Raw genomic sequence first — 13594 nt, 5'->3', positions numbered from 1 at the left:
AAAAAAAAAAGAAATGTACTAGAGCAACACGCTATTTACGGTTGGTTGAATCCAAGGATGATGAACTGCAGTTACAAAGGGCCAACTGTAAAGTTATAATCAGATTAGGCACTCTAAAACCTGTTTTGTTCAAGGGTCAGCTGAATTGACTCTGCTGGGAGAGGCATCACTCAAACTAGTTTTCTTCCTTGCTGAGTGAGAGACCATACTCTGGGGATTTCCCTGGTGGGACTCCACCTGCCAATGCAAGAGACATGCGTTTGATCCCTGATGCGGGAAGATTCCACGTGCCACGGAGCAACTAACTCGCACACCACAGCTACTGAGCCTGTGCTCTAGATCCTGTGCTCCACCAGACAAAGCACTGCAAAGCATAGCACGCAAAGAGTAGCGTCTGCTGGCTGCAACTCAAGAAAGCCTGCTTGCAGCAATGAAGACCAAGTGCAGCCAAAAATAAAATAAATTTTAAAAAATACTACAGAAAAACCATACTTTCTACCTCTTCCTGAAAAAAGTACTCACAAACTAGAAATGGATGGGAAATTCCACAATCTGATAAGGAATGATACAGATGAACTTACAAAACAGAAAGAGACTCACAGACTTAGAAAATTAACTCTTGGTTGCCAGGGCTGGGTTGGGGGGCGGGGTGGTGGTGGAGGGCAGGGGGAAGGAATAGTTAAGGAATTTGGGAAGGTCATTTACACCCTGCTGTATTTAAAATGAATAACCAACAAAAACCTATTATATAGCACATGGAACTCTGCACAATGTTATATGCCAGCCTGAATGCAAGCGGGGTTTGGGGGGAGAATGGATACATGTATATGTATGGCTGAGTCCCTTCACTGTTCACCTGAAACTGTTACAACACTGTTTATGGGCTGTACCCTGATACAAAATGGTTTTGGTGTTTAAAAAAATAAAAGCATAGATGGAAAACTCATAGCTAACCTCATATTTAATGGTTCTCAAAACTCTTTCCTAATATTCGGAACCTGCTCTCAATAGGTTTAGAACCTCGGCATTAGACCTCTCTTATCACTTCTGTTCCACATTGTACTGGGAGTGCTGGCCAAGGCAATTTGACAAAAGTCAAAGTGAAAGTCACTCAGTCGTGTCCGATTCTTTGTGACCCCATGGACTGTAGCCCACCAGGCTCCTCAGTCGATGGAATTCTCCAAGCAAGAATACTGGAGTGGGTAGCCATGCCCTTTTCCAGGGGAATCTTCCTAACCCAGGGATCAAACCCAGGTCTCCCACATGCAGGTGGATTCTTTACCATCTGAGCCACCAGGGAATCCCATTAGACAAGGACGTGTTATAAAAAGTATCCATCTTGGAAAGGAAGAAGATGACATTCTGCAAGTGATATGATCTTCTTTATAGAAAATACTACTTAGGAATCCGCTGGAAAACTAGTAGAACTAATAAACAAGTTCAGCAAGGTTGCAAAGAAGATATACAGACAGCTAATTTACACATGAAAAGATGTTCAACATCATTAGTTATGAAGGAAATGCAAATTAAAGCCATAATGAGATACCAATTCATTCATAAGAAGACTATAGTAAAAGTCAGATGATAACAAGTGTTAGCAAGACTGGAGAAATTGGAGCTCTTATACACTATTGGTGGAAAGATAAATGATGCAGCTAGCCTGGAACTCCTCAAAAGGCTAACCATATTTACGTCTGAGGTAGAATTTCACGCTTAAATTTCTGAATATATACCCAAGAGAGAATGTCAACCTAAAATTTGTACATGAATTTTTATACATTCGTAACAGCCGTAAGTGTAAACAACACAATTATCCATTTGCTGATGAATGGATAAGTAAAATGTGGTATACCCATACAATTAAAAGTTATTTAGCAACAAAAAAATGAAACTCGATACATGCTGCAATCGACGAATCTTGAAAACATTAAGCTAAGTGGAAAAAAGGACAAATAACCACATTTTACATGATTCCATTTATATGAAATACTCAGGCAAATCTATAGAGATTATTAGTACAATCTGTAGTGGTTGTCTAGGTCTGAGGCAAATGGGGCATTGGAAAGTGACAGCTAAAGGGTGTGGCTCTTTGCAGGGTGTTGAAAAAGTTTGGTTGTGGTAATGGTCGCACACTTCTGTGACTTTACCTTAAGTCATTGAATTGTTCACTTCAAATGGGTGAAATTTTTATGGTATATGAATTATATCTTAATAAAGTTTTTGTTAAACAACAGTACAGGTCACATCTAATTGGCAGAATGTTAACATTGCCATGGATCCAAACAGAAACACCTGGGTATGGAATTAAGAGTGGGCAAAACCTGCTGTTGAGAGAAGCAAAGAGGTGCCTGGAGACTCAGATACGAAACCTCTATGTTGAGTTAGCTCTTTGAGTTGCTTTTGACTCAACTTAGGCTTGTACTTCGGAGACGGCAATGGCAAGCCACTCCAGTACTCTTGCCTGGAAAATCCCATGGATGGAGGAGCCTGGTGGGCTGCAGTCCATGGGGTCGCTAGGGGTCGGACACGACTGAGCGACTTCACTTTCACTTTTCACTTTCACACATTGGAGAAGGAAATGGCAACCCACTCCAGTGTTCTTGCCTGGAGAATCCCAGGGACAGGGGAGCCTGGTGGACTTCCATCTATGGGGTCACACAGAGTCGGACAGGACTGAAGTGACTTAGCAGCAGCAGCAGCAGGCTTGTACTTATTTGCACGGTTATGATAAATCCACCTAGACTCAAGCCATCTAGTATGGTAGACACTAGCCACATGTGACCATGGAACACCTGAAATGTAGGTAGTCCAGATGAGATGTGCTATAAATTTAGAACACACACTGAATTTTTAAATATAAGTTAATTAATTAGTTGGCAGTATCAAGTCTTAGTTGCAGCATGTGGGATCTAGTTCTCTGACTAGGGATCAAACCCAGGCCCTCTGCATTAAGAGCATTGAGTCTTACCCATTGGACCACCAGGGAAGTCCCATACACATTGGATTTTGAAAACTTAGAATGAAAAATATAAGATTAATAATGTTTTATATTGTGGCATTTTAAAAGATACTTTTGATATATTGGGTTAAATAAAATATTTTTAAAATTTAAAAGAGGTATATTCTTTGAGAATTAAAGTTATTCCTTAGAAGAGGTGGATACTTCAATGCCTGGGTGTGCATGATTACAAGTTTGTTTGTCCACTGCTAACTGGTGCAGTGGTAAAGAATCCATCTACCGGTACAGGAGATGCAAGAGACTTGGGTTCAATCTCTGGATGGGGAAGATCCCCTGGAGAAGGGAATGGCAACCCTCTCCAATAGTCTTGCCTGGGAAATCCCATGGACAGAGGCACCTGGCTGGCTATAGTCCATGTGTTGCAGAGTCAAACACGACTGAGCGACTGAGCACAGGCATGAGTACAGACCATAATAGGGAGAATAAAAAGAGGCGAGTGAGCAACTCAGAGTCGGGATGAGCTTGAAGGGAAACACAGGGCTTTTTGAGTGCTAAAGTGGTTTCTTTCTGCCCTGCTGACCTCTCTCCTGGGTATCACCTTCTAAATCTAGTTCACAATGTCAGATGTCATCAGGGAGCCAGAAACTGAATTGCTAATCACAGAGCACGCTTATCTCCAGTTATAGGCCTGGTGGAAGTAATGGTAAGAGTGGAGGGAGAAGGAAGTTCCTTCCTTCAGTCACAGAAATATATTTATAGGTACACCTCCCTTCTTGAACAAATTGTGAGGGGATAGGAGGAAACCGAGAGAGACATAACAGTACAAGTCAAGAAGCACCTCAAGGTTCTTAGTTTAGGGAAGCTGGCTTTGTTTGCAATGCTGGAAAAGCTGATTCCAGCAAGAATTGCAGCCAGCTTGCAACCTCAAGATGCTGAGGACATCTTGTAGCACCAAGCTGAGCACAAGTTCAGGGGAAGTAAGCTAGCATTTCTCAGCTCTATTTGCCCACTTGTTATTTTGTGACTATTGTTGTTTTAAAAGACCAGAGTGGAGCTATCAGGTTGGATTCCTTGAGCATGCCAGCAACAAGGAACCACATAAAGCTTTATTGGAGAAAAGAGATTGTTAGCTAGCCTATTTTCCACATAGAGATTTTAAAAAATCAACTTTTGAAGAAAGCTTGAAAAATTTGAGCACCAGATTTTCTCTGCAACCCAGTTTGTCAGAAAAGACATGATTAGCATCCATTCTGTAAAAGCCCATGAGAGATGTTTTTTCTCCTTATGAATTTTAACAAAGCTTTGACCTTGACCGCTGCTTCTTTCCACCTTCAGTCACTTTTCATAGTGGCCTGATTGAAGAGTTAGAAGTAAAACACCTGAAACACCTCTACCCCCACGTCCATCAGCAGGGTGACGATAAGCGTTTTGAATTCAGCAAATAAGGCATCACCGACTCAATGGACATGAGTATGAGTAAACTCCGGGAGTTGGTGAAGGACAGGGAGGCCTGGCGTGCTGCAGTCCATGGGGTCGCAAAGAGTCGGACATGACTGAGCGACTGAACTGAACTGAATAAATCATCTGTGGATTATTATCCTTCACTTCGTTAGTGTAGACACTAGTGAACTGATTGTAGGGAAGAGGGGCCACAGAGAGGTGATTCTATCTTATTGCTGGTCTGTGGATTCACAGACCATTTCTACACGTGCAGGATTACATTACAAATGTAGGTTTACATTGACTGTGTCATGTAATTTCAGTGGGCTTCAGTAGGGGGCGTAGAAGAGCTTGCCCAGTCCACCCACAAACATTAAACCAGCGAAATAAAATGTTTGAGGAAGTATTTGATTTTTCTACAGACTGCCAACAGGACAGAGGAACAGGCCAACTTGGTAAGCAACATCTTTTTAAATTCTGTAAAATAAAATAAATGGTATAACTAGTTATTAGACCCCAAAATCTCAGACATCTCTATGATTAAGTCCTGGGTGTTTTTCTAAGTGGGTTATTTCTGATATGGACTTACTGTGACTTGAACTAGCATTTATGTATCAGTTTCTTGTTCTGAGTCAGAGAAATGGTTTTTGTGTTTGTGTGGATTTTTTTTTTAAATGAACCTCATCTCAGGCACGATTTGCTTTCAAGAGATTTGAGTTGGTAATGAATATTTGGGTCACAAACATCTTACGGGTTTCTGATAGAGCTGTTAGCAGTTGATTCAGATGGTACTGCTCTTTTTATCCTATTCCCTCCATGTATCTCTTTGTAATGAAAATGCTGAGGACAATGAGCTGTAGGTAAATCACTCCTGGAGGCAGTGCTGCCCAGTGACTCCTGTTTTTATAGGCAGGTGCATTTGAGTTTTTTCTCTGGGCAATTCCCACAATTTATATTTTTTTCCTGTTTTTTCAGACTATGGAACTGTCCTAGGGTGCAGCTATTGAGGTGGAAATGCAGATTTTGAAAATGTTTCCCAGGCTACACCCAATTGGATCCAAAGAGCTGTGAGTTTTTCTTTACAACAGAAAGCAAAAGTTCACAAAACCGCATAGAAAACAAAGCAGAAAAGCTCTTGAACTGGTTTTGATCCTTTCAGCCTGTGGTTAACATTTATAGCTAGTTGCCCTCATGCGAAGAAAACTCTCAATAAATATTTGTGGGACTGAACTTAATGGGCCAGATTGATTGTATGAGTATTAGCTATTAAGACAAGTCAAAGTCTTAACTCCATGCCTCCAGAGTCTTCAGGCAAAGGCAATTCATATTTATTGATACACTGAATCATAAAAGGTGAGGCTAAACCTATCATAATCATGAAAATAGACATAAACACACCTGGAGATATTTTTATACTATCAAATTACAGCAATCTATTACTAGGTAACTTTGCAAATAATACTTTTGTCTGGCAGTAAAGTAATTTTGAGCTGCTGCTATAGATGAGATTCTGTGCTGTTCATTAGGACCTTGACAAAAGTATTGATTTTCAGTGATATAGCAAGTTTGATATTTTATAGCTCCTTTAAGTGCCTAAACCTGGTGTCTCAGGTGGTAAAGAATTCATCTGCAACTCAGGAGACCTGGGTTTGATCCCTGGGTTGGAAAGATCCCCTGGAGAAGGGCATGGCAACCCACTCCAGTATTCTTGCCTGGAGAAATCCATGGACAGAGGAGCCTGGTGGGCTACAGTCCATGGGGTCGCAAGGAGTCAGACATGACTGAAGTGACTAAACACATGTATGCAACACTTTGACTTCTTAATTATAGAAATATAAATGATTTAATAAACTGAGTGCTTCAAATAGTGACTGCAAGTGAAAGGGCAAAATGGAAGTTGAGCAAATAGAAAATATTTGAGTCTACTAATTCAGCTAGGCAGAAAACTGAAGCCAAGGTTTCATTCAATGCTTGAAGACAGGGAGTTTGATACTGACCAGGGTTCTCGGCCTTCCCCAGTCATTGGAAACTGACTAGAGGCCAGACAAGAAATTCAGGCAGGACTTCAGTGGGGCCCCTGCTGCAGCAGAGGGAGTGAGAACAAGTAACAGGTTCCTTTGTTCACTGGCCTGAGGGGGAGGTGAGCTGGTTCCTTCTATAGGGGTGAGGTTAGAGGTATGTCCAGGGTGGGGCTGGACGGGAGTGGCTTACCAATTCCTTTGGTAGTGTGTGCAAGGGCACACACAGTCTGCTTTTGCTCCAGATCCCCCGTCTTTGTTCTAGGCTGTTTGGAGGTAGCAGTTGGGCTTTATTGGTCTTTTAGTGTCTTTTGTCCAGAATTTGTCTGAACTGCACATGCATGAAGTTATTTTTAGTCCCTTATAGTTTCTCTGTTTTTTGTTGCTTGAGGAGGTGTTTGCCAAGTTGCAAGCACTGCAGCACAAGGTCCCTGGTCCCAGCCTGTCTCAGTTTTATAGTGTAGTTTTTTTGTGGCTGTTGCTGTTGTTTAGGAAACAACAAGCTGTCCTTACCGCTTTCCTCTAGCTTGTGGTGGGTTCGCTGTGTGCTAAGCACTCATGTCTGTGCGTGGAGTAATGTCTCTGCCCCTTGTCTCTCTGGCCACTCTGTGCATCACAACCTATGGTGCTGACCACTGCTTCCTTGAACTCTGGTGCTTGGCTGGATGGTTAAAAGATCCCTAGATGTGGGTTCAGGTTTAGGAATAAGTAAAGAATCCCATTTGAGCCTTAAGCCCAAGCTGCTCTTGCTTCAACTTAACTTATACAGGATAGTTCTGTTTTGAGATATTAGGCACTGGCCCAGGCAGTAATTGAGTATTATTTTTATTCTTATTGAAAAATTTCTCCTTGTGTGGGTAGCTCTTTCAGGGAGCTAGAGAGAAAGACTTAGGACATTTCTGGGTCTTTCAGCCAAATACAATCAATGACATAGAAATACCACCTGTACTTATCACATACATTGTAATGTCTCTGTTCCCTCCCCTCTGCAGGGTCTTCATGAACAGTGATGAAGGGGGCGTACATGGCCCTCTTTGATGTTTGAAGAGGTCAGGATCACCAAGGCATCACTGGGCATCTCTGTGAAAGGGTAAGTCCAAGAAATTCCCCCAACTAGATAAATTTGCATGTCTCACTTGGGGAACTTTTACAACCCACAGTTGTTTTTGGGACATGAATTATTTGGGTCCCTCAGCTCTCTTTGAGAGATCTGAGGGGACAGGTGAAGAGGAATTTAACTCTTTGCTGATACTAATGGCCTGCTTATATAATGTGATTCTAGGAGGTTTTGAATAAGTTCCTTAAAATATCTGCATAGCCACATAGCCCCCCCACTGAGGGGTCTCTGGTGGTGAGAGGGTTCACTGTCTAGGGTTCATACCAACATGACCCTCTGGTCTCATATGCTATGGGAATGCTGATAACAAAATAGTGTCTGAATAATGGTGGGCCAGTGTAAGGACATAAACCAGGACAATACCTACTATATCATAGGGAATACACACATATTTGATGAATGAATGTGTTGCAGAAAGGAGGACCCCTGTCTAGGGCCCAAGAGTGGGCTCTTGTCTAACACTCAGGAATGAATTGTCCAAGGAGATACCCGTGCTGACAAAGCAAGAGACTTTATTGGGAAGGGGCACCTGGGTGGAGAGCATCAAGGTAAGGGAACCCAGGAGGACTGCTCTGCCACATGACTCAAAATCTCAGGTTTTATGGAATTAGTTTTATGGGATTAGTTTCTGGGTTGTCTCTGGCCAATCATTCAGACTCAGGGTCCTTCCTGGTGGTGTGAGCATCACTTGGCCAACATGGATTCCAGTGAGAAGGATTCTGGGAGGTTAGCAGGACACATGGACTGGTGTCTTCTCTCTCCTTTTGACCTTTCCTGAAATCTTCTGGTTGGTGGTAGCTTGTTAGTTCTGCATTCCTTACCAAGGACTTCCTGTTTAAGATAACTCCTGTAGATGGTTACTGTGGTGCCTGGCTAAGGCAAGTGGTTTCAGTAAATGTTTCCCCTAACAAATGAACGAAGAGAAGTTTTCTGAATAAGAGAGAGAAGGAGACTGCCCCCATCTACAGCCTTTCAGTGGTCACCGACCCCCTCATCACTCTCAGGATAGACTCCCAGCTCCTTACAATGATCTGCCCCCTGTGTTCTTGGCCTGAACTCCCCTCCCCCACCTCACTCCACGCTAACATTGGCCTCAGACAAGCCAGCCTCAGTCCTACCTCAGGACCTTTGCACTAGCCTTTTCCTTTCCCAGAAGGAAATGCTTTTCCCCCAGATCTTCCCATAGATGATTCATTCACTTCATTCTGATTTCTACTCCAACATCATATTCTCAGAAAGGCCCTCTCTGACTGATCAATCTGAGAAAGCCACCACCAACCACTGTCATATACCTACCACTATTCTTGATTCATTTATCCTGCTTTATTTTTCTGTATAGCGGTATCACTATAAGAAATTATTATATGTTTATGTTCTGTCTTTTCTCTAGATAATAAGCTCTTGAAAATTAGAACCTTATCTTGATCATTGCTTTATCTCTAGTTCCTAAAACATGGCCAGAAGGTTATCCATAAATACTGATTGAGTGAATGAATGGATTTTCTTATCATTTTCTGAAAGAGCTTTTATCAAAGTTATTGTAGTGTTACTGACCATATTCCTTATGCTGTATATTACAACTTATTCAGTTATGTAACTCATAACTTATTAATTACATACTGGCGGTTTGTACTTCTTAATCCCCTCAACTGTTTCTCCCACCTTCCATCCCTCTTTCTTCTGGCACACACTTATTTTCTGTATCTATGAATCTGCTTTCATTTTGTTTGTTTTTTAGATTCCACATATAAGTGAGATGATGTGGTTTTTGTCTTTGACTTATTTCGCTTAGCATGATACTTTCTAGACCTACTCATGTTGCAAATGACAAGAATTCATTTTTTAATGACTAATATTCCATTGTATATATGTGTGTATATATATACACACACACACACAAAACATCTTTATCATTCATCTATTGATGAACACCTAGTTTTGTTTCCTTATCTTGGCTGTTATAAATAATGCTCCCTCTTTCTCTCATAGGGATAATTGTCATTGGATTTAGGGACTACCTAGATTAGGTGTCCCCAACCCCAGGGCCGTGGACCGGTGCTGGTCCATGACCTATTACGAAGTGGGAGGCACAGCAGAAGGTGAGCAGAGATTAAAACCAAAACTATCCTCACCTCCGTCTGAGGAACAGTTATCTTCCACAAAACCAGTCCTTGGTGCCAAAAATTTGGGGACTGCCGAGTCCTAGATAATCCAAGATGATCTTCTCAAGACTCTTAAAGTAATCATCTCTACAAATACCCTTTTTCTAAATTAGTTTATATTCAATTAGGAGATTATCAGGACATGGTTAGGAGGTGGACGTATCTTTTTTGGGAGGCGGGTCACCATTCAATCCATTACATATCCATATTAAAAGTTATTAAATTAGAGGTCGTATAACTGTTGGAGAAGGAAATGGCAACCCACTCCAGTTTTCTTGCCTGGAGAATCCTGTGGACAGAGGAGCCTGGTAGGCTGCTGTCCATGGGGTCGCACGGAGTCAGACATGACTGAAGCGACTTAGCAGCAGCAGCAGCAGCAGCAGTATAACTGTTTATGAATATGTGTATTTTCCTGGTTTCAGGTTGTGTGACTCCCAAGAATGTAGCTTTCATTTAATGAGTCTCTAGTAAAAAAATGTTTAATGTCAGTCATGCTTAATTTAATATAGTCATTTAATGCTGACTTTTTTACCCCTAGGATCTGTACTGTATCAAGATGCTCTGAAGAATAGCAACTACCCTTAGGAATGTCTACTGTTACAAAATGACTAAAAAAAATTGTAGCATCTTCCATTTTGCCATCATCTTTATATTAATACTTGAGATCAGAACTCAATTATCTGATGAAAGTGAATTTTTAATTGACAGATCAAAAACAGGTCTCACCTATATTCCCAGAGACTTATCCCTGGAAACAACCATCTTAGATATATCACACAACTATATTTCTGAGCTTCAGATGCCTGACATCCTCTCATTATCAAAGCTGAAGATTTTGATAATGTCTCATAATAGAATCCAGTACCTTGACTTGAGTGTTTTTAAATTCAACCAGGAACTGGAATACTTGGATTTGTCCCACAACAATTTGGAGAAGATTTCTTGCCACCCTACTCTGAACCTCAAGCACTTAGACCTCTCATTTAATGCGTTTGATGCCCTGCCCATATGCCAAGAGTTTGGCAACATGTTTCAGCTAGAATTTCTGGGGTTGAGTGCCACACAGTTACAAAAATCCAGTGTGCAGTCAATCACTCGTTTGCATATCAGCAAGGTTTTATTGGTCTTAGGAGATACTTATGGGGAAAGAGAAGATGCCGAGAGCCTTCAAGACCTTAAGACGCAGAGCCTGCACATTGTTTTCCCCACAGGAAAGGAATTCCATTTTATTTTGGATGTGTCAGTCAGCACCACAGTGAGTCTGGAACTGTCTAATATCAAATGTGTGCTTGATGATAATGGGTGTTCTTATTTCGAAAATGTTCTGTCAAAACTTCAGAAGAACTCAAGGTTATCAAATCTTACTTTAAACAACATTGAAATAACTTGGAATTTCTTCATTACGATCCTCCAGTTGGTTTGGCGTACAAACATTGAGTATTTCTCCATTTCAAATGTGAAACTACAAGGTTACTTTGACTCTAGAGATTTTGATTATTCTGACACTTCACTGAAGGCCTTGTCTATACACAAAGTTGCCCATGATGTGTTCAGTCTTCCACAAGGTTATATCTATAAAATACTGTCAAATATGAACATCCAACATCTCACAGTGTCTGCTGCGCACATGGTCCACATGGTCTGCCCATCCCAAATTAGCCCGTTTCTGTATTTGAATTTTTCCAGTAATCTCTTAACAGACATGGTTTTCAAAAACTGTACAAACTTGGTTAATTTGAAGACACTTATCTTACAAAAGAATCAGTTAAAAGAACTTGTAAACATAGTTAATATGACCCAGGAAATGAAGTCTCTACAACAACTGGATGTTAGCCAGAATTCCCTGATGTATGATGAAAGTGAAGGAAATTGCCCTTGGGCCAGAAATTTATTAAGTTTAAATATGTCTTCCAATATACTTACTGACTCTGTTTTCAAATGTTTACCTCCCCGGATCAAGGTTCTTGATCTTCACAATAACAGAATAAGGAGCATCCCTAAAGATGTCACTGGTCTAGAAACTTTGCAAGAACTCAACCTTGCTTCCAATTCTTTAGCCCACCTTCCTGGATGTGGTATCTTTAGCAGCCTTTCCATACTGATCATTGATTATAATTCAGTTTCCAATCCATCAGCTGATTTCTTCGAGAGCTGCCAGAAGATTAGGTCCCTCAAAGCAGGGAACAATCCATTCCAATGTTCCTGTGAGCTAAGAGAGTTTATCCAAAGTGTAGGCCAAGTATCAGGTGAAGTGGTAGAGGGTTGGCCTGATTCTTATAAGTGTGACTATCCGGAAAGCTATAAGGGAACCCCTCTAAAGGACTTCCATGTATCTGAGCTATCCTGCAACACAGCTCTGCTGATTGTCACCATTGTGGTCCCTGGGCTGGTGTTGGCTGTTACCGTGACTGTCCTCTGTGTCTATTTGGATCTGCCCTGGTACCTCAGGATGATGTGCCAGTGGACCCAGACCCGGCGCAGGGCCAGGAATGTCCCCTTGGAAGAACTCCAAAGAACTCTTCAGTTCCATGCTTTTATTTCATATAGTGGGCACGATTCTGCCTGGGTGAAGAATGAATTAATACCAAACCTAGAAAAAGAAGATATAAAAATTTGTCTCCATGAGAGAAACTTTGTTGCTGGCAAGAGCATCGTGGAAAATATCATCAACTGCATTGAGAAAAGTTACAAGTCCATTTTTGTCTTGTCTCCCAACTTTGTCCAGAGTGAATGGTGCCATTATGAACTCTACTTTGCCCACCACAATCTCTTCCATGAAGGATCTAATAACTTAATCCTGATCTTGCTGAATCCCATTCCACAGTATTCCATTCCTAGCAGCTACCACAAGCTAAGAGCTCTCATGGCACAGAGAACTTATTTGGAATGGCCCAAGGAGAAGAGTAAACATGGACTTTTTTGGGCTAACCTAAGAGCATCCATTAATATTAAACTGATGGGAAAAGCAGCAGAAATATGTTACACAGAGATTTAAAATTTTTCCTCTGCTGCATTTGGGAAAATGTTGCTGATTTTGGAAGCTCTAACAATGACCTTATTTTGCATCGACATGGATATAAACATGATTTTGAATTTAGGATATAGATAAAAATACAGGATTTACCTCATGGTTCAACAGTAAAGAATCTGCCTGCTAGTGCAGGAGAGACAGGTTTGATCCCTGGCCTGGGGGGATCCCACATGCTGCAGAGCAACTAAACCCATGCACCACAGCTACTGAGCCTGCACTCTAGAGCCTGGGAGCTGCAACTCCAGAGCCCAAATGCCACAACTACTTAAGCCTGTGAGCCCTAGAGCCCATGCTTCGTAATGAAGAGAAGCCATTGTAGTGAGAAGCCCTTGTACTGCAACTAGAGGATAGCCCCTGCTCATCACAACTAGAGAAAAGTCCACACAGCAACCAAGACCCAGCACAGCCCCAAATAAAATAATTATATAATTAATTTTAAGAGTGTGTATGTCTTTTCAGGCCCCAGTTTCTCGTGATATAATTTCAATTGAAACAATTAATTTCTAACACAAAAGGGATTCATCTATTTCTCATTGCTGCTGCTGCTAAGTCACTTCAGTCGTATTCGACTCTGTGTGACCCCATAGACGGAAGCCCACCAGGCTCCCCCGTCCCTGGGATTCTCCAGGCAAGAACACCAGAGCGGACTGCCATTTCCTTCTCCAATGTGTGAAAGTGAAAAGTGAAAGTGAAGTCGCTCAGTTGTGTCCAACCCTTAGCGACCCCACGGACTGCAGCCTACCAGACTCCTCCATCCATGGGATTTTCTAGGCAAGAGTACTGGAGTGGCTTGCCATTGCCTTCTCCGATTTCTCTTCTGCTGCTGCTGCTGCTAAGTCACTTCAGTCGTGTCCGACTCTGTGTGAC

General features: G+C 41.7%; 1 protein-coding gene across 2 annotated transcripts; it reads left to right on the top strand.

Moving 5' to 3' along the window:
• Positions 1 to 5425: 5425 nt before the first annotated feature.
• Positions 5426 to 13160, top strand: TLR1 (toll like receptor 1). 2 transcript variants are annotated; one of them, XM_088836274.1, is made up of 4 exons: positions 5426 to 5466; positions 7410 to 7507; positions 7953 to 8082; positions 10235 to 13160. In XM_088836274.1, exon 4 carries the CDS (start codon positions 10301 to 10303, stop codon positions 12689 to 12691), a length of 2391 nt encoding a protein of 796 aa, XP_088692400.1. In that variant the 5' UTR covers positions 5426 to 5466; positions 7410 to 7507; positions 7953 to 8082; positions 10235 to 10300; the 3' UTR covers positions 12692 to 13160. The 2 variants fall into 2 exon arrangements, with proteins under 2 accessions (XP_088692400.1, XP_088692401.1); XM_088836275.1 differs by lacking the exon at positions 7953 to 8082 and having other exon boundaries at positions 5428 to 5466.
• The last annotated feature ends 434 nt before the right edge of the window (positions 13161 to 13594 follow it).

This window comes from Moschus berezovskii, chromosome 5 (genome assembly GCF_049115385.1).
Source record: "Moschus berezovskii isolate FMDL1 chromosome 5, NW_MosBer_1.0, whole genome shotgun sequence".
NCBI lineage: Eukaryota > Metazoa > Chordata > Mammalia > Artiodactyla > Moschidae > Moschus > Moschus berezovskii.
The sequence above is the reverse complement of the archived record's forward strand: the minus strand, read 5'-3'. Positions and strand labels throughout refer to the sequence as shown.